Source organism: Megascapheus bottae, chromosome 4 (assembly GCF_031878675.1).
Source record: "Megascapheus bottae isolate mThoBot1 chromosome 4, mThoBot2.hap1, whole genome shotgun sequence".
In the NCBI taxonomy this organism is placed as follows: Eukaryota; Metazoa; Chordata; class Mammalia; order Rodentia; family Geomyidae; genus Megascapheus; species Megascapheus bottae.
The window spans coordinates 60706525-60731555 of record NC_143512.1 but is presented as its reverse complement, the minus strand read 5'-3'; the positions used below and the strand labels follow the sequence as shown (position 1 = coordinate 60731555).

At 40.6% G+C, this 25031-nt stretch overlaps 1 protein-coding gene across 4 annotated transcripts; it reads left to right on the top strand.

Annotated features, from left to right (window-relative positions):
• The first annotated feature begins 1625 nt into the window (after positions 1-1625).
• Positions 1626-23062, top strand: Zbtb35 (zinc finger and BTB domain containing 35). Of its 4 annotated transcripts, none has more exons than XM_090331984.1 (7): positions 1626-1702; positions 2722-2860; positions 3860-3961; positions 8616-8760; positions 14186-14868; positions 19889-20019; positions 21247-23062. In XM_090331984.1, exons 2-7 carry the CDS (start codon positions 2737-2739, stop codon positions 21928-21930), a joined length of 1869 nt encoding a protein of 622 aa, XP_090188110.1. In that variant the 5' UTR covers positions 1626-1702; positions 2722-2736; the 3' UTR covers positions 21931-23062. The 4 variants fall into 4 exon arrangements, with proteins under 4 accessions (XP_090188110.1, XP_090188109.1, XP_090188111.1 ...); XM_090331983.1 differs by lacking the exon at positions 1626-1702 and adding an exon at positions 1879-2236; XM_090331985.1 differs by lacking the exon at positions 1626-1702 and having other exon boundaries at positions 2277-2860; positions 14186-14543; positions 14646-14868.
• The last annotated feature ends 1969 nt before the right edge of the window (positions 23063-25031 follow it).

Sequence of the window (25031 nt, the reverse complement as noted above, 5' to 3'; positions counted from 1 at the left end):
GCTGCTATTCTATATCACCCCTACAGAATTTTAAGCAGCTCGGCTGTGTCAACATTCCTTTTGGATTTCTCTTAGGTATCCAAATGCCTCTTTGACATCCATCATCGCCACTTAGTTGGTTTCTTGAAATTATCCTTCATCCTCTCTTTCTGAGGTGTGATTTTAAAAAAGTAATCTAGCTGGTTGCCAGTGGCTCACACCTATAATTCTACTCAGGCGGCTGAGATCTGAGAATGGTGGCTTGAAGGCAGCGTAGGCAGAAAAGTTCGTGAGACTCATCTCCAATAAACTACTCAGAAAAAGTCCGAAGTAGTGCTCTGGCTCAAGCAGTAGAGCACTATCCTTGAGCACAAAGTGGCTCAGGGACAGTGCCCAGGCCCTGAGTTCAAGCCCCAAGACAAGTTAAAAACAACATTACCACTCTTTTTCAAGGCCATCAGAGTCTATCCCAGTAAGATTCTTTCAGTCCCACGAATGCCAAGAGCTTGGCCCTTTGCTAAGAATCTGCTGATCTTAAGACCACTGGATTTCCCTAACAACCCTCTCTTCCTCTATTCTAACGCTCTTTACATATTGTAACACCCAGCCAATTACTGTTTGTTTTTGGTGCCAGTCCTGGGGCCTGAACTCAGGGCCTGAGCACTATTCTTGGGCTTTTTCCTCAAAGCTAGCACTCTGCCACTTGAGCCAGAGCACCACTTCTGGCTTTTTCTATGTATGTGGTACCCAGGAATTGAGCCCGGGTCTTTGTGCATGCTAGGCAAACACTCAGTAGGCCAAACTCCCGGCCCCATCAATTACTGTTTTGTTTTGTTTTTTAAAGTTTACTACTCTAGGAACCTAAAGAATCGGAATACAGAAAATAAAGTGGGAAAAGCAGGTCTGGCCAATGCCATCTTGGCCACATGGTGGATGGTAGGGTCTGGGAACCTTTCTCCATGGTGGGTAAAGGTGAAGCGCCCTGCCTACCAGGTAATGGGCATGCCTGAATCCCTGGAAGCATCTGCCAGTTCAGTGCCTGGAGTTTTCTGTGACCCTGCTTCCCAACTTGACCCTATTTAGGCCTGGACCAGGTCAGACACCATTACTCCATGCCACGGAGCTTAACTTGTTTACTGGTATTGCTTTTTAATCTTTCTCTCCATTTTGGCCTTCATGGCTCAGTTTCCTAACTACTAAGCGTATTTGCTGGCTGCTGGCCTTTGAGACAGGAGTCCACCATGCAATCACTGGCCTTTTTTAGTGAAGATTCCCTAATTCGACCTCTCAAATCGTGGCTTCTCCGTTTCTTACACCACAACCATGTGTTTCCTGCTCATGGCTGTGCTTTACTACATTCATCCTTGCCAGTACCGCTCCTGAGTGCTCTCCGATCCCCATTCTCAAGGTTTTGGCTGAGAATCCGTTCCTTTGAGATGAGTGGCAGGGCAGGGTGCCCGCAGGGTCGTCCGCAGGTCGCTGACATCTTTCCGGAGAGCTGGCCACGGGGCCCCAGCGGACACGTGCGTCGGCGGGCCGGGCCCGGCGGGAGGGGGCAGCCGAGAGCGGGGCCCGGAGATCCCCGGCGTCCGGACGTGCTCGCGCCCGAGGCGGCTGTGCCGCCGCCGCGGCCGCTCGGGAGGAGGGGGGGCCGGGAGAGCGCACGGCCTCCGGCTTCACGCGAGCAGAGGCGCGCGCGGGGGTCCCGCGGAGAAAATGGAGGGTGAGCGGGGGAGGACCGAGCGCAGGGAGAAGGCGCGGAGGGCGCGGAGGGCGGGCGGCCCGGACCGGCCTGGGGCTCCGGCCAGGTCAGTGGGCGGGCCGGGGCGTGGCTGAGGGCGCCCCGGAATATAAGCCTTCAGGGCCCCGCGCGCCAGCTCCGCTGGCGTCGGGAGCTCGCGGGAAGGAGCGTGCACACCTGGGGTCACGTTGGGGAGGGTGGAAGACGGAGAAGCCGCACTTTGGGAGAACGCCCCCCCCCCCCACTCCCCTCACCGCACCGGGCCCCACTCCAGCCAGCGGCACCAGGGCCCGCTCCCCTACAGAGCCTGCGCGGCCTAGCCGGCAGCCAGCGAAGAACTCCCTCGATTGGCTCCGCCCCGCTCCAGAGGCGGGGCAGGGGCGGGGCTGCGTGGGGGCGGGGCCAAGCCGCGGCTCCCAGTCGAAAAGGCCTCTCGTCAGCCCGAGTCGGACGCGGTGACGCAGCACGTCGACGTACTTGACGCGCAGCCCTTGGGCCGCTCCTCCTTCCCCCTGAGTGAGTGCCGGCCCGGTCAGGGCGGGGGAGAAGAGGGAGGGCGAGGGAGGAAGAGGCGACCCGGGAGTCGTTGTGGGCCGCGGGCCGGACCGGGTCTAGAGCGGCTGGAGCCCGGGTCGGGCCAGAAGGGTTTTGGCGGGCCGTTAGAGGGCCGCCGCGGCGGCGGGGTCCCCTCCCCTGCGGGACTTGGCGCGCCCCGGCGCCCGGAGCCTTCGGCGCCGTGCCCACCCCGCTCCAGCTCGCGTCTCCCGGCTCCAATTAGGTCAGGCTCGGAGTCCCGCGGCTCCGGGCCGCAACGCGCGGCGGCCACTCGGCTCGCCCTTCTCTCTGCCTTCGCCTTCCTCTCTAGCCTCGCCCTACCCCCTTCCTCTCCACGTTCTCGGCCCTGGTGTTTTTTTTTTTTTTTGGTTGTTGTTTTGTGCTTTCGGGGTTTTGTGTCTCAGCCCGAGCTCATGGGTGTACATTATCATGCTCCTCTTTTGTAGAGCAACCCGACGGCCATGGAGGCTGAAGAAACGATGGAATGCCTTCAGGAGTTTCCTGAACATCACAAAATGATCCTGGACCGATTGAATGAACAGCGGGAGCAGGACCGGTTCACCGACATCACCCTCATTGTCGATGGTGGGTTAGGGCGGTGGGCACTGCTCGGATTGAGGGCTTCAGCTTCCTCTCCTTCCACTCCCCGCCTTTTGCCCCCCTCACCCGCTGCGAGCTGTGAGCGGGGGTGCCTTGGGATTGGAGAACACTTGTCAGTGGCTTCCCCACCCAGATCACGCTGCAGAAAGCTGGTTGGCCAGTCCTGCTTTCTGCCTAGCCTGGGGTTCATCTCATTTCAACTTCCCACGGCACGATGAAGTTTTCTCGTACTTTTTTTTTTTTTCTTTGCGTGCAAAAAGAGGGTGGGGGGAGATAGAGGAAGCATCCCCGAATGTTTGATACAAACACAACATTTCAGAGTGGCTAGGTTAATAAGCCTCCTGTGGCTAAGGAGTCATTTGGTAAAAAAGCGTTTACCGGCTGATCTTGGAGGGAGAAAGTGAGATTCCTTGACTACTGTCATAGCCCCTTTGGGGGTTTCCCCAAATAAATTGGGGTCTTAACCAGCCTGAGTTGTCATGATAGTGGAAGCAAGGTGTTCGCTTGGGTGTGTTATAAATGAACTTCCAAATAGTAAGTATAGGGAAACATTTCCCATAGCAGACACATCTACCTCTATACCTACTCTGTGGTGGGTTAGTGTCTTTGCATTTTGTCTCTTTCCAAATGTGTGGTCATTTGGATTCTCTTTAGTAGTTTCAACTGAGTAGGATATGCCTCTTTATTGCTTAATTGGATGTAGCGGGATATATTAGAAGTGGGTAATTACCTAGTGTTATGCATGACTTTTTTTTAAATAAAAATTGAGTTAATAAAGTCTTTTTAAGGTGAAGATTTCTTGGCTTTGTGTCTTAAGATTTAAGTGTGTCAAAATAGCTAACAAGAATATTCTGCCCTTAATTTATAAAAATTATACAGATACTTTCATTATTTTAAAAAAAGGTTACTTTGTACACTTCTCTCCTTTATAGTTACATTGATTTTGGTGCGTGTATGTGATAGTTTTTCTCCCCTTTGCTTTAGGACACCATTTTAAAGCTCACAAGGCTGTTTTGGCTGCTTGCAGTAAGTTCTTCTACAAATTCTTTCAAGAATTTACTCAAGAACCTTTGGTAGAAATAGAAGGTAAGTTCTGAGTACAAGACTTAAAACATGTTCGTTCTGTAGTTTCAGATAATTAATTTAGCAAAACAGTGTGGGAAATGGACTTTAATAGTTGCTATTAGGAGACTAGGTAAGTTGTTCTTTTGACACTTAAGCTTTACTTTTTGCCCATACTGGGGCCTAAACTCAGGCCTGAACCTTGTCACTGAGCTTTTTGCTCAAGGCTAGCCCTCTATCACTTGAACTATAACTCTGCTTCTGGGTTTGTATGAGTGTGTCTATGTGGTTAATGGTATCAGATATGGTAGTCACTAGATACACATAACATTTCAGTACTTGAAATGTGGCTGACAAAAATTTTAAGTAATTTTGGTTAATTTAAATAGCTACATGTAGGTACTGGATACTATATTGGACATTGCACCCTTAGAATGTTTTTAGGCCTTGATTATTACCTGGTAGGTGAAGAAAGAGTTTCATCTATTAACTTCACCTTCTTCAGAACTCATTTCCAAAGTAGAATCCCAATAGTTTAGCCAGTCTTGTAATCAAAGAACTATAGAACTCTGCTTCTGGGTTTGTATGAGTGTGTCTGTGTGGTTAATTGGAGATAAGAGTCTTGCAGACTTTCCTGCTTGGCTGGCTTCAAACTGAATTTCTTCAGATCTTAGCCTCTTGCATATATAGGATTACAGGGATGAGCCATTGTCACTTGGCTTTCTTTTTTTTTTTCCATATGGGTCCTGAGGCTTGAATTCACGGCCTGGGAGCTGACCCTGAACTTTTATGCTTAAGGCTAGTGCTCTACCAATTGTACCACCACTACACAAGGCTTTTTTAGTGGTTAATTGGTGATAAGTTTCACAGACAATTGTGTGGGTTGGCTTCGCTTTGAACTGTAGTCCTCAGATCTCAGCCTCCTGAGTAGCTAGAATTACAGGCATGAGCCACTGATGCCAGGTGAGATAATTCACTTTTTATTCTCATTTTTCCTTGGAGGAATTTTATTTATTGGATGTTTTTCTTTGAAGTTTCAATTTACTTTTTCCAGGCTTACATTTCATTGCTTGGGACCCAGAAAAAGTTTACTTTTTCAATATTGTAAGTCTTATATTTCAGAACTTTCTTTTCATTCCTTTCTGTTTGCAACCATTCCTAAATTTTCATATAATTCCTTGACAAGTATCAGGACCAACACATGCTGCTGTGGTTCTATTGCCCAAGTGTTTCTTAAATCTGTTCATTAAGTAAATAGTCTGATTTCTAAGAAATATTTCCTTGTGATCCCAAAGTCTGTTGCCTTCCAGTTAGCTCTTCAAGGTGATTGTTTTCTGTGAAGTGTCTTGATTCTCTGGGTTGCTTAGTCATCCTAAGATGAGGTTTACATGTTCTTTGGAAGGAAAAAAGCACTCTACCACTTGAGCCACAGCTCTACTTCCTTCTTTTTCTGTTTATTTGGTACTGAGGAATTGAACCCAGGGTTTCATGTATGCTAGACAAGAACTCTACCACTAAGCCACAGCCTTACCTCACTCTTGAAAAGTAAATGATACCAGGCACTGGTGGTTCACACCTTTAGTCATACCTATTCAGGAGGCTGAGGTCTGAGGATTGCTATTCAGAGTCAGTGCAGGCAGGAAAGTCTACAAGACTGATTCCCCCTTCCCCCTTCCCCCCTCCCCACACCCTCACCCCCCCCAAAATGCAGAAAGTATAGCTGTGGCTCAAGTGGCATGGTGCATGGTGCTAGCCTTCAGCAAAAGAAGCTCAGGGACAGTGGTCAGGCCTGAGTTCATATAGGACTGGCACCCCCCAAAAAGAAAGTGATTATTTCCCATTTATATATCAGGTAGCTATTATGCTTTTCCTCCTTTGCTACTATAATGCTTCCTCTCATCCTGTCAAAATCTGAAACAGTCAGAAATAATCTATTTGCTTATATAAATACAGATTTTAGCTGTCAGGGTTCTTGGATTAATTTTGTATCTCTTTGAATGCATATATATTTTTTGTTATGAATATGTTGCCTAGAAACACTATTCCCTAGAAAATTTTTTATGCCCAAGAGTAAAGAAAAGAGTTAAGAATATCCTGTTACTAGCAGGCGGGTACAATGGTTCACACCTGTAATCCTACCTACTCAGGAGGCTGAGATCTGAGGATTGGCGTTCAAAGTCTGGGCATGAAAGTCCATAAGACTCTTATCTCCAGTTAACCATCTCCAGTTAACCACCAGAAAACAGCATGGTTCAAAGCCAGCCTAGGCAGGAAAGTCCGTGAGACTCTTATCTCCACTTAACCACCAGAAAACTGGAAGTGATGCTGTGGCTCAAGGGTTAGGGGTGATAGCCTTGAGCTGAAGAGCTCAAGGACAGTGCCCAGGCTCAGACTGACAAAAACGGAATATTCTATTATTTTGGAATATTCCCGTTAATAAATCTTTAACTAGATTATCTTTTGATTTTGTGTGATGGACATAGCACAGTCATAATGGAAATCTAGAGATTAAAGTGAAAATCTTGCTTTGGTTTTTCTGTAAGACAAGTCCTTCAATTCATTCATATGTGACTTGTAAATGTCTAACCCCAGGCACACAAATTACTTTCCTCAATTGCATATTTGTCTCCTCATCTGAAAAGGAGTTAATAGGCTTGTAATGATTAGTTGAAGTAACATGCAGAAAGTCCAGTGTAGTGTTTAGTGCATTTCCAAAGCTTAATAAATGGAAGCTATTTATAAAATACCTTTTAATATTATGTATTATTGCAGAACTGGAAACTAAAGAATGAAGCATAAGACATCCCTTAAACTTGAAAATATAATGGTACAACAAAGGGGTGTAAGAAGGATGATATTGTTGAAAAAAGAGAGTGAGAGGTTTAGATGGCATTTTTTTTTTCTAATTTTATTGTCAGGTAGATGGTATTCTATAGGAATGATTTCGAAGAAATGTTGACTTCTGAGCAGAATCTTACAAAGTTTTGTTTGTTTTGTTTTGTATTTACCAGTTCTGGGCTTGAGCTCAGGGCCTGAACACTGTTCTTGGGCTTTCTCAAGGCTGGAGGTCTACTACTTGAGCCACAGAACCACTTCCAGCTTTGTTTTTTTCTTTTGTTTTTTTTGTTGGTTGTGGGGCTTGGAATCTGGGCCTGGGTGCTGTCCCTGAGCTCTTCAGCTCAAGGCTACCACCCTACTACCCCTTGAGCCACAAGCCCCACTTCTGGTTTTCTGGTTGTTAGTTGGAGATAAGAATCTCACATTCTGAATGTTTAGACTGTTTGATTAATCATGTTCGATTAATATTTGTCTTCTGCAATCCATTGGGATTACTTGTAGATTTGTAAGTGCATTGTAATTATTACAAATGAGGAAAACCATAAAGTCTATGTTTCTGTGAAAAAAAAAAAAAAAAGAATCTCACATTCTTTAGTGCCTGGACTGGCTTTGAACTGCATTCCTCAGATCTCAGCCTCCCTGAGTAGCTAGGCAGGTGTGAGCCAGCTTTTTCTATGTATGTGGTATCAAGGAATTGAGAACCCAGATCTTTGTGCATGCTAGGCAAGCACTGAACCACTAGGCCAAACTCCCAGCCTCCTTACAAAAGTTTTAAAAAGTAAGTGGCCCAAGCCGGGTACAGAGGCTCACACCTGTAATCCTAGCTCCCCAGGAGGCTGAGATAATCCTCATAAGGTTCAAAGCTTTGAACCCAGCCTGGGCAGGGCAGTAAAGGAGAGACTTTTATCTCCAATTAATCACTAGAAAACAGGAAGTAGCACTGTGGCTCCAGGGATAGGGCTGTAGCCTGGAGCTGAAGATCTCAGGGACAACACCCAGGTCCAGAGGTAGGGTGGTAGCCTTGAGCTGAAGAACTCAAGACTGTGCCCAGGCCCAGAGTTCAGAGCCCCATGACCCCCCTCCCCCCCCCCCAAAAAAGTGGCACAGGTTGGAATATTCATTGTTAGTGAAGAGAGCAGCACTGAAGAAGTTGGTCTTCCTTTCTGAAAGCAATCATTGTCAAATCTTCTTATATTTCTTTGACTTGGTATGTCCATTCTAGTAAAGCACATGTAACCTTCAAGTATTTAGATTGTAGGTAGATAAAATGGAAAACATTTTTAATTGTTATTTGGCCAGATTCTAGTTTAAAGAATGAATATGGCTCAGTATCTTCTTAAATCTGGTACCACATACATGGTAAAAGCTGGAAGTCGTGCTGTGGCTCAAGTGGTAGAGTGCTAACCTTGAGAAATGCCCAGTAACAGTGTTCAACTGGCAAAAATTTTTTTTTTTAATTTTTGCCAGGCGTGGTGGCTCATATGTGTAATCCAAGCTACTGAGGAGGCTGAGATCTGAGGATTGCCGTTCGAAGCCAGCTTGGGCACTAAAGTTCATGAGACTCTTTATCTCCAATTAACTACCAGAAAACCAGAAGTGACATTGTGGCAAAAGGGGTAGAGCAGTATCCTTGAGCAAAAGAGCTAGGGTGCTAGGCCAAACTCCCGGCCCCACAAAAGATTCTTTAAGTAATCTTACCTAGATATTAAATGGGGATATAGTATTGTATCTTTAATGAGAATATTTCCATGGAATGACAAATAGTAATTAAAATTGCAAGCATTTATATTTTAAGATTCAAATTAATATGAACACATGCTAATGTACATCTCCTTTTCAGGTGTTAGTAAAATGGCTTTTCGTCATTTAATTGAATTCACATACACAGCAAAATTGATGATACAAGGAGAAGAAGAAGCCAATGATGTATGGAAAGCAGCAGAGTTTCTACAAATGCTTGAAGCTATCAAAGCCCTAGAAGTCAGGTAATTATTTCAGTGAAATGTAGATAGTTATTTTTAGGCATAGTAACCTTAGTCAAGAATTTATAGTGTCATGTCATTAAAAAGCTTAAGGATTTATAAAATACTCATTTTTCTCATTTGCATCTGATTTCTTCTTTAAAAACTTCTAAGTGGGGCTGGGAATGTGGCTTAGTGGAGAGTGCTTGCCTAGCATGCATGAAGCCCTGGGTTCAGTTCCTCAGTACCATATAAACAGATAATTATGGAAGTGGTGCTATGGCTTAAGTGGGAAAGTGCTAGCCTTGAGCAAAAAGAAGCTCATGGACAGAACCCAGGCCCTGAGTTCAAACTCCCAGATTGGCCAAAACAAAAACTTAAGTGACATCTTTAGTATCTAATAAAATAAGGAAATCTAAGTAGCTGTTTAAGAAGTTCTCTGGGTTCTGTATACTTTTTTGTTGGGTTTAGGTTGTAAACTAATAAATAAATAGGGCAACAGCAAGGAGATAATTAGTCAAATTGGAAATATCTAATTACATTCCATTTGATAGGCTATAAATCCAGCTTTGAGTTCTGAAACACCTAGTACAAAAAAAAATGTTGGTTTAGTTGTATTAGTCATTGTTATAAGCTAAGAAGAAATCATTGGTGAGAAGCTATTACTTCTGTTGAAATAAAAATTTCCCCAAGGAGGTATTAAGAAAGCATTAAGCACATAATCCTAGCTGCTCAGGAGGCTGAGATCTGAGGGTCATGCTTCAAAGCCAGCCCAGGCAGGAAAGTATGTAAGACTCTTATTTCCAATTAACCACTGAAAATGGAGCTGTGGGTCAAAATGGTGGAGTACTAACCTTGAGCAAAAGAGCTTACGGACAGCACCGAGGCCCTGAGTTCAAGCCCCCAGGACCAACCACAAAAATAAACATTAAGCCAGGCCTCAGAGACTCACCCTGTAATCCTAACTATTTAGAAGACAGAGATCTTGTTTCAAAGCTAGCCCAGACAGACAAATCCCAGAGACCTTTTATCTCAACCAGCAAAATGCTGGAAGTAGAGATGTGGCTCAAGTGATAGTCTTAGGGGGAAAAGCTAAGGGAGAGCCTTACGTTCAAGCTTCAGTACCAGAACAAAAATAAAGACAGACATTGAGGTCTATAATGAACAGAGACCTAAGCATCTTTATATAATGAACAGGAGCAAAGTAAAATATAGTGGCAAATAACAGGAGCCCCCAAATGAAACATTCTAGTTCCATTATTATTTTGGTCTTAATGGAGCTAGTCAAATTCCTGTCAAACCCAGTAACCTATTTGTCAATGGGAGGTAATAATGATCCATATTCTAAATTTGTGAACCCTCATTATCACCTAGTACTTTTTTTTATGATCACTGTCAATAAAGATCATTGACATGACACTAAAGCGTAGTTTGTTTTGTAAGATCATGAGAAAATGAAATGGTATGATTTAGTCAGAAAATAAAATTGAGAATAATTTAAAGTTGCAATTTCTAATAAATACTGTCTTTTAGCTTGGCAGTTAAGTCTTGACCTTTTCTGATAAGAACATGTATAATCTGTAATGTCTAGCATTTACACAGATGTATATTAAACTTTTGTGAATCAGAACTAGAGGCATGGCTCAAGAGTTAGCTTGTGAGTATGAAAAGGCTGAATAAAAGCTGGAGGCCCTGAGTTCAGCCCCAGAATTGGCATTACACCTGTCATCCTAGCTATTCAGGAGACTGAGATCTAAGGATCACAGTTCATGCCAGTTCATGCAGAAACATCCCCGTATGGCTCTATCTCCAGTTAACCACCAGAAAGCCAGAAGTGGAACAATGGCTCAAAGTGATAGAGCACTAGCCTTGAGCAAAAGAGCTCCAGGGCAGTGTGCAGGCCCTTAGTTCAAGCCCACAACCAACAAAAAAAAAAAACAAAAACTTATAAATGGACAGATGGAGATTCATGTGTCAATCAAAACCAGATTAGTACTTTACCAGACAGAGAGTTAAAGTTGGGTAGCAAAATAGATGTATGTATAGATTAGTATGTATCTGTTAAGGACATCCCTTCTCAAAATAGAGGTGTAAACTGAGAGAGAGAGCTGGGGGGGCAGGGAGGAAGAGAGATATGGAACAATTTAAGGTTGTGTTTAAACCATGCAGGAGAGCCTTTCGGAAAAATTTCATGTGGTCTCTTTATATTTTATGGAGGTGACTAGTATCTCTGTGATAAAAGATCTTAGCATTTGCATGATTGAACATACACAGTAGCCTAGACTGAATTTGAGAGGCATTTAATGGACTTGCATATTAGCTGTTATAATAATACACTTTGTAGGCTTCTACAGGGAGAGGATGTATGGCTTTTTCTGTATGTAATCTATAGTTCAATATTTCATTACTTAACAAAATTTTAGTTGAAATTTTGTATTTTATATATCATGTTAAGGCTGATATTTAGATTTGTTCCCTTCTAGTTTGTTTCTGCTTGTTTAGTGATTTTCTAGAACTGCTTCTATAAAAGCTATATTGTGAGACAACTGAAGTTTCTGCTGCTCAGCAAGTTTTCATACCCTTGTTGGGGGCATGATTAGTGTTCCTTCCTTCCTATAGTTACATCTTTGCCTTAGCATTTAATTCCTGAGTTCACTGATCTCAAAATCAAATGGAGCTGAGGGTTTGGGATATCTAAGGTTTTTCCTGTACATGCACACTGCCCTGTGCTTGTTTGTAGCTTTCTACATGCCCTAGAATGTCTCCTAGGATACTTTATTTCTCAGTTGTTTCCTTTACATTTTTGATGAACTTCTTGATAGCCCCAGTTGGACATGCTATTTTATCAAAGCAAGCTATCGCTATTGTTTTTCATAAATGCTTTGTGAATAGAGCTAATTGAAGAATGAGATCTGAAATAAAATTTCTTAGTATTTTTAGCCTATTCTAGATCTATTTTTAATTAGTGTGTATAGTCCACATAAAACTGTCCAATAGTAATGGCATGCATAAGTTCCATTCCTCTTTCTTGAAATGTCTTCTTCATCCTTTTTCACTGATAGAATCTTACTACTCATGTTTCTGGTCTTGGTCCAGTCAGTTACTTGTTCTCTAAAGCTTTGCCTAAGCAGATTGACTTAGATATTTCTATGTTTTTAATTTGTATGTTATCCACTAAGCAATAATTATTATTCCTTCATTTTTCTATTAGACTTCAACTTCTTAAGATATGGAATATATTTCACTTTGGGGAAGCATTTGGCTAAGTTTGAAAAGCTACCACACAAAATCGTGTGTTTTCACAGCTACCCAGTTGCTAGACTTCTCTCCTTTCCTTAGCTGATAGGTCTGTAAAATCTCTTGCTTTGCTGAATTCATCTCTGACTACATCTGGCTTATCCCAGTTTTCTTCATTTCACTTTGCTATAATTATTACATCCTTGTATGTTTTTAAACTGTCTGAGAAGTTCCTGTTTATTAAAAGGTAGTAGTAAACTTGTACCTTTTTTTAAATCAGCCTGATAAAGTATAATTTGTATATATTCACCCATTTCCATTGTTAAAGTTTCTTTGGCTTTTATATAACAGTATAGCCATTAACTTACTCAATATGTAGAACACAGAAGATCTCACAATAACTGTTCTGGCTTACTCTGATACATCCAGCAACCATTGATCTCATTTTCATCTTTATAGGGTTTTTTGTTTTATTTGGTTTTTAATTTAGAATGTTAAGTAAATGGCCCCAACTGCATTTAGTCTTCATGTTTTACTTTTTTTCATCTGAATTTGAGAATTTTTTTCCATGATGATATGACGTTTTGTTGTTGTTGTTCCTTTGGATATGTTTTTCTATCTGATGGTATTTGGCTTGTTTTTTAGTTTTTTGCTCTTTGAACTATGTGCAATTGTTTAAGGGAATCTATTACATCATTTTTCTTAGTAAACATCTAAGTAGTGTAGTATACATTAAAAAAGTAGTAAGTATCCATGTTCAGAAAGCAGTCTGGAAGTTTTGTTTTGTTGTATTTTTAACTGGTTCTACCATTTACATCCTCACCTATAACCCAAGCAAATTTGAGTTTTGTTGCATCTTCATCAATTTAGATACTGTTTTCTTTTTAAAATCTTAGCACACATTTTCTTAAAAAGACATACTAATACTTAAGACTTGTGCTGAGCATCAGCCCCATTCCCAAGGTCAGTATAACCTTCCTATCATGCTCTAGACAGTGACCATATCCCATCAGTGGAGTGCAAGTGTCTTCTCTCCCCAAGCAAGCAGATGGGATGGTAAGTTAGACACCTGAGTGTAACAGGGCTTTGGAACTTGAGTCCTTTACATGTCCAAGTTTCCCCCAGTGTGTTGAGGTGTATGTGTACTGCCTGTAGTTGCACCTTAACAGCTAAGAGACTTTGGCTTTGCCTTTAATATTTGTTTTAACTTAAAGCATCTGAAGTTCAGAGGGCAAGGAAGATGAGAGAGTGGCTACTAGTATGCAAAGAACATTTCCTTTTGCTTCAAGTAGCATAGATGCTGGATTTGTGTGAACCAAACAAACCTATAGTATTTCCAGCTTACCTATGTCTTTTAGCTCTGAAGAAGCCCCCTCCATGTTGCTCTCCAAATGGGGATACAAGGTCTATGTCTTTTGAGCTAACGAGTTTAGCTTGCATAATAGTTACTTTTTTAAATGTATACCTTAGTCCTGGACATTTGCTATCTCTTTGTCATGATGCTGTATGTCTGTACTTTTGCCTAGCTTTAGCATAAAGGTTAGGGGGATTTTCAGTAGACTGTCACTTAAGTTTTTCTCCCAGAAATGTTTTACTTCTTACATTGAACTGTCACTCACTTTGAGTTTTATTGTGTGATAGATACACACTACTGATGTAGATTATATGTCCTCATACACACACCAGATGTTTTCAGCAACACATCTTTTCCTGGAGCTTGAACCCCAGGTCTGGGGTTGTCCCTTAGCTTTTTTGCCCAAGGCTAGCACTTTTATCACTGGAGCCACTACTCCACTTCTCACTTCTGTTGGTTAATTGGAGATAAGAGTCTGCGGACTTCCCTGCGTGGGCTGCCTCCTGAACAGCTGAGATGGAATCGCAGCATGAGCCACTGGAGCCTTGCTCCAGCAACCCTTTTAAAAGATAACCTGTTCTCCATTGAATTACTTTGGAATCTTTTTTAAAGCTATTTTATCCTATAAATGTGAGCCTATTTCTAACTTAACTCTGTTCAACTAATTTTCATATATCTCTACTTTTACCACCTTCTTTTCATTACTATAGCTTTTAGGAAGTCTTAAAATCAATTCAGGTCTTTTAATTTTGTTTTCTGCCTTTCCCTATAAACTTTTCATCAGTTTATCAATTACTTCAAAGAAGCTGCTGAGATTTTGATCTTACAGATTTTTAAAATTCATACACTCTGTTTTAGAAACAAGGAAAACTCAGCTCCGCTAGAGGAAAATACCACAGGGAAAAATGAGACAAAAAAACGAAAGATTGCAGAAACATCAAATGTTATCACTGAGTCATTGCCATCTGCAGAATCAGAACCTGTTGAAATTGAGGTGGAGATTGCCGAAGGCACATTCGAAGTGGAAGATGAAGGCATCGAGACATTAGAGGAAGTGGCATCTGCTAAGCAGTCCATAAAGTACATACAGAGCACAGGCTCCTCTGATGATTCTGCTCTAGCACTGTTGGCGGATATTACCAGCAAGTACCGTCAAGGTGATAGAAAAGGACAGATTAAAGAAGATGGCTGTGCATCTGACCCCATAAGCAAACAGGTAGAAGGTATTGAAATTGTGGAACTTCAGCTGTCACATGTGAAGGACTTGTTCCATTGTGAGAAATGTAACCGTTCATTTAAATTGTTTTACCATTTTAAGGAACACATGAAATCACACTCCACAGAGAGTTTCAAGTGTGAAATATGCAATAAAAGGTATCTTCGAGAGAGTGCATGGAAACAGCACCTAAATTGTTACCACCTTGAAGAAGGTGGAGTCAGTAAGAAGCAAAGAACTGGGAAAAAAATTCACATTTGTCAGTACTGTGACAAACAGTTTGACCACTTTGGACATTTTAAAGAGCATCTTCGAAAACATACAGGTAATTCGCAAATACTTTATGTTAAAAGTATGTTTTTTTCCTACATTGATCTGAAATATAAATCTTTAGTTTTCTTTGTCCTGTGTTTTCGAATGTGCAGGCTATAGACACGTTGCTTTTGTAGTCTTTGTTGAAATAATGATGCCTTAAATGCAAATTTGGATAAACTTTGGAAGTGATTGTCACTCGATATGACTTGTCAATTTCTCAAATATGTGAAATAAGTTTGTAGTTCATTTACTAAAGATAGTAAGCTATTAAATTCTAATTACAGTGGGACTTTACTCTTTTCATGTTTTTCATCTTACTGTTACAAGGCATATTTATAATTTCTAGCATATCTGTAATTTTTTTACATGCTTATCTGTCTTGGTTTAGTAAAGAAGAAAATGAATGCCCATATCCCTCTGTTTCAGTGGCACATATATCAGGACTGGTGGACAGATTGGGAGCTTAGGAGGTTAATGTCTGTATACTTTATTTTCCTAGAAGCCATCTCCTGATTGAAGGAGCAGCCCCAGGAGTTCCACCCCAGAGCCTCATGGCCCTCACAGTACAGCATTCCCTCCACATGTTGTTTCCCTGTCCAGTTCACAGTCCTTGCTAGACCACCTAGGCCATGCCCGGGACCTATCACTACTGACCTGCATCTTGGATTAGGTCCTAAACCCATTGTAGCAGGAGTTTATAGGGTGTAGTTGCCACAAGATATCAAGTGTCCAACTTCTGGACGCTTGCTACCAAGTTCTTTTTTCATATAATAGTTAATACTACTTGAATTTTTAGTATGATAAATACAACATAGATATCCTACACAGCTGAGATTTTTCATTTTGATTTACGAGTTTTGAAAACTGCTAGTGAAATATGTTGTTTCTCGCTGTCCAAGGTCATTGAAATAGAAGAACCAGATAGATTAGGGTAATGGATTATTATCCTTCATCATCCAAACACTTGCTGTCAGTACTTAGGAACTAAATTAATAAAGAAATTGGCAAGAGAATGTCATGCTTTGCTTAAGGCTCAGTATAGATTTTAAAGGCTTTAATTGTTTAAAAGTATTAGGAGGCTTTTATTAAATCTTTCAGGATATGAACCATGATTTCAGACATTGATACATGCCTCTTTATATTTGGAAACCCCCTATAGATATATTCTAGTTCTTAAAAAGCAAAGCAAATAATCAAGCCAGGCGCCAGTGGCTCATGCCTGTAAGCCTAGCTACTCATGAAACAGATATTTGAGGATCACCGTTCAGAGCCACTCTGAGCAGACAAAATGTTGAAATCTTTTCTCTAGTTAATGAGCAAAAAGCCAGCAGTGGAGCTGTGACTCAAATGGTAGTGTCAGCATTAATTTAAAAAGCCAAGCAAAAGGGCAAGGCCCTGAGTTCAAGCCTCAGTACCAGCCCCCTCATCTCACCATCCACCCCCCCAAAAAAGGCAAATAATCATCTAATTTATTGGTGATATTTTTTGTTCCATGGGTTAATTTTGCAAATGGATTAATATGCCAGTAGCACAGTAAACAAACATCAACAGGCAAGCTAGTGAACTGTCGTAAGAGGAATTTCTGTATGAGTTAGTTGCTTTATATTGTTCTCTAGGTGCTTTGTGACTGTTACATATTTAATAATAGAACAACAGAAACCATTTTAGAATCCTTTTTTTCTTTTTTTTTTTGGTTGGTTGTGGGACTTGAACTCTGGGCCTGGGCACTGTCCCTAAGCTCTTCAGCTCAAGGCTAGCACTCTACCATGTGAGCCACAATGCCACTTCCAGAAATTTTTAAATATGCTTTTTCTATGCTGCATTTTTTAATATATTTTTTATTGTAATTAATAGAAGGGTTACATGATATTTGCCAGATAAATGGTGCCTTAATTCCCACACATTGATAACCTTTCACATGTCATGATCCCCATTTCCCTCCCCCCTCCCTCATCTTGTTTTTCCCCGTTCCCTATCCAATTTCAGATAACCAAATACAATTATATCCGATATATCAGGTAACAAAGTGAGATAGTGTAACAATATGAGATAACCAAGGTCTATGCTGCATTTTTAAATTTTGTATTGGACAGTAGAATAGACCAAAATTACATTAATGTTGTATTCCTTTTTGAATGATGTAAGATAACTTAGGCAACTTAATTGACTCATTAATATAAATGCTACAGCTCTATGTCCACTAGAGGAACAGTTTGACACAGATTTATTTTCTAAGTCAGGGTACACATGTGATCTGATCAGATTTCTACTTAGGAGATAAGACTAGCAAGAAACATTGGAGGTGAAATCTGCTACTTTTCATAAAGAGTCTGAATGAGTAAATCAGAATGGGAGCGCTGAGCAAAGGCAGCAATAGTGGAAAAGGGATAATATTTCAATAATATTAAATAGGCAGATTCCATAGTACTTGTTGATCAGTAAGGTATGAAGGTAAGGATAAAAGAATGACTTTTAGCTCTGATCGGAATGACTATATGATTGGGTGACTATATGATTATTAAATGTAGAAGAATAAGCAATTTAAGAGTAATGGAAAATACCAGAGAGCTACACGCCCCCCCCCCCCAAAAAAAAAAAATGACTAAATGAATAACAACCTAGAGCAGGTATTTAACCTTCTTTTCAGTTGGTGCTTCCTACTTAGTTGGGAATCAGAAAATTTGTGTATCCCGAATCAGATGCAGTTCTAGCTCCAATTCTGACATTTGCCATTATGAACTTACCTGATCATTTTTATTTGGGGACTGCTTTATAGAAATAAAGGTAACAGGCCAGGCTCACATCTGGTATCCTGGCTACTCAGGTTGAGCTACAGTTTGAAACCAGACAGGTGAAAAAGTCTATGGGACTCATATTAATCTGAAAAAGGCTGGAAGTTGAGGTGTTGCTCAAGTAGTAGAACACCAGTCTTGAGCAAAAACTCAAGTGACAGTACAAGGCACTGGGTTTAAGCCCTGGTACCAGCACGCCCATGCACAGATATGTGTATACATGGACACAAATGTGTGCATGCACACAGACACACAAGCATAGTGATACCCACTTCACAGGATTTTGGTAAACAATAAAGGCACTTTGAAATCTAGCTCTACACATATCTGAAATAGAATTAATCTGCTTCTTTCTAGATTTCATTGTGCTTATTGTTTTTGAAATAGAAACAGCTAAAGTGGCATGTAGTGAAAAGTGAACTTAATTACTTAAGTAGATCTCTTTAGAAGCAACCTCCTGGCAGAGTGTGACTCGGTGCCTTCTTAGGCATGCCCAAAGTTTTTGGTTCAGTACCTATAAAGATTTGATTTTTTTTTTATAGTGCATGGGTATTCCATAATTACTATTTATTTGGGGTTTTATTACTATTTTGCTGTTATTATATCTTATTCTGTAGCATCCTTGTACATTTATCTCGTGCATATGTTGAAGTATTTTTTTTGTGTGTGTGTGCCAGTAGTAGTACTTGAACTTAAGGTCTTGGCACTGTCTCTGAGATCTTTGTACTAAAAGTTTGCTTAAATCTAGTGCTCTACCAGTTGAGCCATAGCTCCACATCCAGCTTTGTGTGGTAACTGGACATAAGTCTCTTGAACTCTTACCTGGGAGGATAGCTCTGAACTGTCATCTTCAGATCTCAGCCTCTTGATTAGCTAGGATTATAGGCATAAGCCACCAGAACCCAGGTCAAGTAATTTTTAAGAGCAGGTTACTGTGTTAACTTAAAATGTCATGCACTTTAAATCTTTTCACTTCTTAACCAAATTGCCCTTATGGCTTTGCCAGTCTGTGAATCTTTTGGTGATAATGAAAATCATAGTATGTTTCTATAAGCATCATTCTCTCCCTGAATTCCCTTATTCTTTTTCTGGGTGTTCTTATCTCCTATCTCATTATGACTTCTCTGTCATATCTAGGCCTCTATCTTTTCTTGTATTTCCTCATTTAGAAGTATCCTACTTGCTCTAAAAGAGCCTCCGTCTTGGAGTGATTGCAGTTGCTTCGTCCTCCTGTGTGGTTGTTGAGTACTGCTGGAGACCTTCATTTAGATAGTTTGGTATCAGATTTATCTTTTTTTCTAATTTCTGTTCCATGCCGCTGCTGTAGTATTTAGGACCCCTGTACACACTTGAGCAGTAGCACATGACATACTTCCTACTGACAACTTAGCAGCATCTACCTTGTTTCCTCTTTTATTCCAAAGGAACAAACACAATAAAAATTGCTATAAAAATTAATGAAATTCAGGCTCCAGTGGCTCACAGTTGTAATCCTAGACTTGAGAAGCTTGAGATTGAGGACTTGAAGGACAGCGACGGGGCTGCGGGAGAGGGGATCATAGTTCAAGGCTAGCCTCGAAACAGAAATTCAAGAGAGAACACACACACATACTTCAGGCTACATGGGAAGCTGATATTGAGATCAGAGTTGCAGTGAATTCAGGCAGAAAAGTCCATGAGACTTTCTCCATGGAGTGAAGGTAGACACCCTAGCAATGATAGGAAACGGGAAAGCAGACAGATCACAGCTTAGACTCATAAAGGGATAGTGTGGGAAAGCGTACTTCAAAAGTAATCAGAGGGGCTGGGAGTTTGGCCTAGTGGTAAAGTGCTTGCCTAGCATGCATGAAGACCTGGGTTTGATTCCTCAGTACCACATACATAGAAAAAAGCCGGAAGTGGTGCTGAGGCGCGAGTGGTAGAGCTCTAGCCTTGAGAAAGTCCAAGGACAGTGCTCAGGCCCTGAGCTCAAGCCCAGGACTGGGGAAAAAAAATAAAAAGGTAATAAGAAACTAAAAGCCTGCAGGCCTAGCCTACCAGGAGAGCAACAGCCCAGCAAGCATGGTGCCATGAATTCAAACACATACACTCAAAAGGAACTGAGGATATGACTCAGTCATAGAACGCCTGCCTAACATGTACAAGCCCTGGATTTGATCCCCAACATTAAAAAAATATTTTTTTTGCTTTTGCTATTTGTCTTAATTTGTCAGTGTATTTTTTTTGCTTTTGTAATAGGTGAAAAGCCTTTTGAATGTCCAAATTGTCATGAAAGATTTGCTAGAAATAGCACCCTCAAATGTCACCTCACGGCATGCCAAACTGGAGTAGGGGCAAAAAAGGGAAGGAAGAAGCTTTATGAGTGCCAGGTATGTGGGAGTGAGTATATTCTGTCCTTACCAGAGCAGTCTGCTAATTACAATGAAAGGCAAACAGTCTGTGGCTTACCATGGTTTGACTTAGGACTTGTTTTTTTTTTTACCACAATGGTGTAAAAGCAATTTCTGTTCAATGGAAAACATTCTTCAAATGATAGGATTGCTCTCTTGTGACAGTGGGTAGCAGCAGCAAGCCATTGCAGTTGTGAGACTAAACATGACTGTGTTGTGTTGTTTATTAAATGCATGTTTTATTTAAAATATTTACAATAGTCAGGCATCATGGCTCATACTGTATTTCTAACTACTTCCGATATTTAAGGTTCACAGTGTAAAGCTAGCCTGAGCAGGAAGTCTGTGAGACTATTATCTCTAAATTAACCATCAAAAAGCTAAGAGGAGAGCGATGGCTCAAGTGGTAGAACATTAGCCTGAAAAGCGGGTGAGAGGGAAGGACAGCAAAACTTGAGTTCAAGGGGCCCAGAGTATGTCCTAGTGGTAGAATGCTTGACTAGTATGCATGAAGCCCTGGGTTAGATTCCTGGGTAGCACATACACAGAAAGAGCCAAAAGTGGTGATGTGGCTCAAGTGGTAGAGCACCAGCCTTGAGGAAAGTCCAAGGGCAGTGCTCAGCCCTGAGTCTGAGCCCCAGGATTAACACTCTTTCCCCTCCCCCGCCTCCAAATTAAAATGACTACATCAATGTAATTCTGTCCAAAAGTGAAAAACATCTGAGGCTTTTAAGCAAAAGCTGATGGTTGGGAAAGAAATGAAAGTCAATTTTATATAGGGTATTAGAATGTTTTTTCTCAGTCTACATGACATGATTGTCAATAAAATTTTTGTCCTAAACAACAAACAGTCAAAAACTAGTTAAACATAGAACGATCGTTCAAATTTGGGAGAAAGTCAGGGGAGGTAGACCAGTAACTAATCTTTCCATGATTAGTATATTTTTATCCCAAGTAATGTAGTGGTTTCAAATCTTGAAATTATGGGAAAATCTATATTACTACTTTATGCTCAAGAATTTATATAATACATGAACAGTGAGATAGTGAACTATTTCCCAGAATGTATTTAAGTGTAACAGCTTCAACTAGATATTGTGGGTAACATTTTCAGGATAGTCGTATTAGCAATGTGTTTATTTATAGAGAATAAGAGTACCCCTATTGAATGTAAGAGTTGCTAACATCATGTATTGGTTATTTCAGGTCTGTAACAGTGTCTTTAACAGCTGGGACCAGTTCAAAGATCACTTGGTAATACACACTGGAGATAAACCCAATCATTGTACGCTATGTGACTTGTGGTTTATGCAGGGAAATGAGTTAAGGCGGCACCTCAGTGATGCTCACAGTATTTCAGAGCGTCTAGTAACTGAAGAAGTTCTCTCAGTAGAAACTCATGTGCAAACTGAGCCAGTGACGTCAATGACGATTATAGAACAAGTCGGAAAGGTGCATGTGTTACCACTGCTCCAGGTCCAGGTCGACTCAGCACAAGTGACTGTGGAACAAGTTCATCCAGATCTGCTTCAGGACGGCCAAGTGCATGATTCCCATATAAGTGAACTTCCAGAGCAGGTCCAAGTGAGTTATCTAGAAGTGGGTCGAATTCATACTGAAGAAGGTACAGAAGTCCATGTCGAGGAGCTCCACGTGGAACGGGTAAATCAGATGCCAGTGGAAGTACATACTGAGCTTCTAGAGGCAGACTTGGATCACATGACTCCTGAAATCATGAGCCAAGAGCAGAGTGCGCCGACCCAAGCAGATGCTGCTGAGGCTGCCAGGGAAGATCGTGAAGGTGCTGAGGGTTTAGAGACCAAGCCAACATTAGATTCCCCAGATGAACAGGCAAAGAACGACAGAACAGCTATGCCCATTTTACAATGAAGTAACAAATTTGTGTATTTTTAAATGTGTATGTCCAGTTTTTGAACTGATGATGGGCAGTGTGACTGTCCTTAAGCTAACAGATAAGTGGACCAAAGTTAAACTATTTCATTTTGTGCTGAACTGTTTCTATGGAAACAAGCTGACACCCCTCCCCCAAGTTACTGACAGAATGGGGATTTTTCTCATAAATGAAGGGGAGCTTTGAGAAGTATATTTCTGGAAACCTAAATGGATTATATTCTTACTATATAGTTGAGTACAAATGCATCTATTTTCATTGTGGAAAGGGTCCCTTTTCTCTTTCCCAGGTCATGTCCTTCCTCAGATTCTTTCCATATTGTAAAATCAAATGTAAAATCATTAGAATACAAGTTTATGTATTCTAATGCATGTTAGAAAATTGAATATATAGGAAACAAGGCTGCATGAAGAAAAGTGCGTTGTTGCTGTGCAGTTAAGTTTTGGGTCTGGCTTTCTTTCTTTTGAAAAACGTTGTCTATCCCAGTAGTCACAGATGCCAACTCTGTAACAGAAATGGTGGTGGCAAAATTTATAGAATGTAAAAAAACAAAACACCCATGTGCCTTTCAAAACCAACTAAACTTCTATAAAGCATCTGTGGTTCTTTCAAAGTTTGTGTTGTAGGAGCATTGTAGCAATTATAGTACTTCATATTTTTGCTTATAATGACAATTGCCAATTCTTTTTCATTTTAAGTTAGGTTGAAAAATTTCATTTAATGGCAGCTAAAGGGCCATTTTCAATTGGGAATATTCATTTACATCTGTGGTAAACTTTATTTTGATGAAAAATTGCACTAGTATTTTACCACCAGATTGAAAAAAAAGAGCATCATTTAAAAATTAATGTATTTAAAATAAAGTACAGAGGAAAACATGTATATATCAGGCTTTGTTTTGAATGGAATCTTTTCCCCAATCCTTAATGTAAAGATTCTGTGCTATAACTTTTAAAGCCATACAAATAAGAGTGCTAAACTGTGGACTTAAAAGTAGGTATGTAAATATTTTTAATCAGTATTACTTGGAAATAAAATAACAACCACATAAAATAAACCAATATGCTATTTTCTTTACCTGTTAAATATTGGGAAATACATTTTTGAAGTAAACTTTAAAATTATATGTGTATGACTCTTTATTTAATTACCAGTGTGCAAGTTAGTATATGGTAAGATAACTTTTTCTCATATGTTTGCATTTGTATTAAGGTGACTTATGAATTGAGATGAAGAATTCTCAATACCTACCTCTGCCTCATAAATCAGCCCTAAAGAAAGAGGAAGACAGGCCAGGAGTTTGGCCTAGAGGTAGAGTGCTTGCCTAGCATGCATGAAGATCCAGCTTCAGTTCCTCGGTATCACATACATAGAAAAACTGGAAGTGGTGCTGGGGCTCAAGTGGCAGTGCTCAGGCCCTGAGTTCTATTTAAGCACTTTTTCTACTTAAATTCAAATTTAAAAGATAATTTTGCCAGTGCCTTTTGATAACTCTGATGTTAAATACTAACACATAAAATAATACTGTAGAGAATAGCTTTAATCAACTGGAGAGGTCCTGGATTTAGTTATATCAGAAATAAGAAAGTTTATGCACTGGAAGTATATAAACAGTTCAAGAAATACATTCCATTTGGCGGTTAAATACCTACTGTTAATCTTACTTACGTTTTGTTTTCCTACAAGTTAAAAAATACTGGTAACCAGAAACAATCACACTCAGTTTTTTAGCTTGCCCTAGGAGACCAATGTTCCTGAGTTAACTTTTTTTTTTCCTAAAGCTCCAGCAGACATTGAACTCAAATGTGTAGATTGCCAGCTAGTGTTTCCTGAATTAACTATGATACTCTTTTACTACAAGGTAGAACTCAGAGACAAAGGCACATTAAATGTTACAAAGCTATAATTTGAATTTTTATAAATTTGGCGAAGCCTTCCAGGGTTGGTTTAATGAGCAAATATAGTGTATTTTCTTTTTCCAGAAGATTTGACTGTCATGTTCAGAATGCAAGTGAATTTGATTGGAAAAGGGCATGCTTTGCAGGGTTACCTCCCTTCCCTGTGCCTGGCATTGCTAAATTCTAAAGAAAAGCTGCAACTAAATGATTAAGATGTTAACTTTGTTGTTGGTAGCAGTGGTAGTTGTACAGAGGAGTTACAATTCCTTAAGTCAGGTTATGAGTACTTTGCTTCTTGAACAATGTCACTTCTTCCTTCCTTCTCCCCCATGGTCCCCTACCTACAAGATGTGAAATTCTAGGTAATTTTCCTTTAATCTTACAGAATTCAGACTTCAGATTCTAGCAGTGTGTGATGATGCCTCACTTAGAAAAATATGTGTGCCTGTAAGATTCCTATACTTTCCATGTTTTCCGCCTGTACACAGAACTGTTTGTGGCAAGGAATTAGGTATCCCCTCATGCTTCTATACTGGGGATACTGAGGCTGATGGACAATGCTGGGCATCCTGGTTTGGGCTGTTACTCACCCTGGGGACACGGCTAGGCCATTAAAAAAAAAAAATGTGTGAGCCTAAAGAATAACAGGAACTAGTCCCAGAAGGTAGAAATCGGTTTCATGTCCCCACCAAAGTTTATATATTGGGGGGAGGGGGAGGAAGGGAGAGACATGTGACCCAATAAACTACTCAGAAAAAGCCTGAGGCGCTGTGGCTTAAGTGGTAGAGAGAGTGCTAGCATTTCTAGCGTTGAGCACGAAGAGATCCTGGGATAAAGCCCAGGCTCAGAATTCAAGCCCCAGGACTGGGGGTTTGGAGGATAGGGGAAGAGAGAGAAGAAAATCGGGGAGTGAGAGAAAAAGAAAATAAAAAGTAACAACAGGTTGGCATGTAATACATATATGAATGGAGTTGTCATGATAAAACCCTTCGTACAATTAATAATAAAATAAATTTAAAAATAGGTGCCTACTGTGAAAATGTCTTTTCTACTTAATTATACCCTCATTTGTAAGGTTTATATAGACAATGTTCATGTTAAATAGTTGATTAGATACTACTGAAGAACGAATGCAGCAATCACCTAGAATGTAGCACAATCTTCACAACATGAGAAAGGTA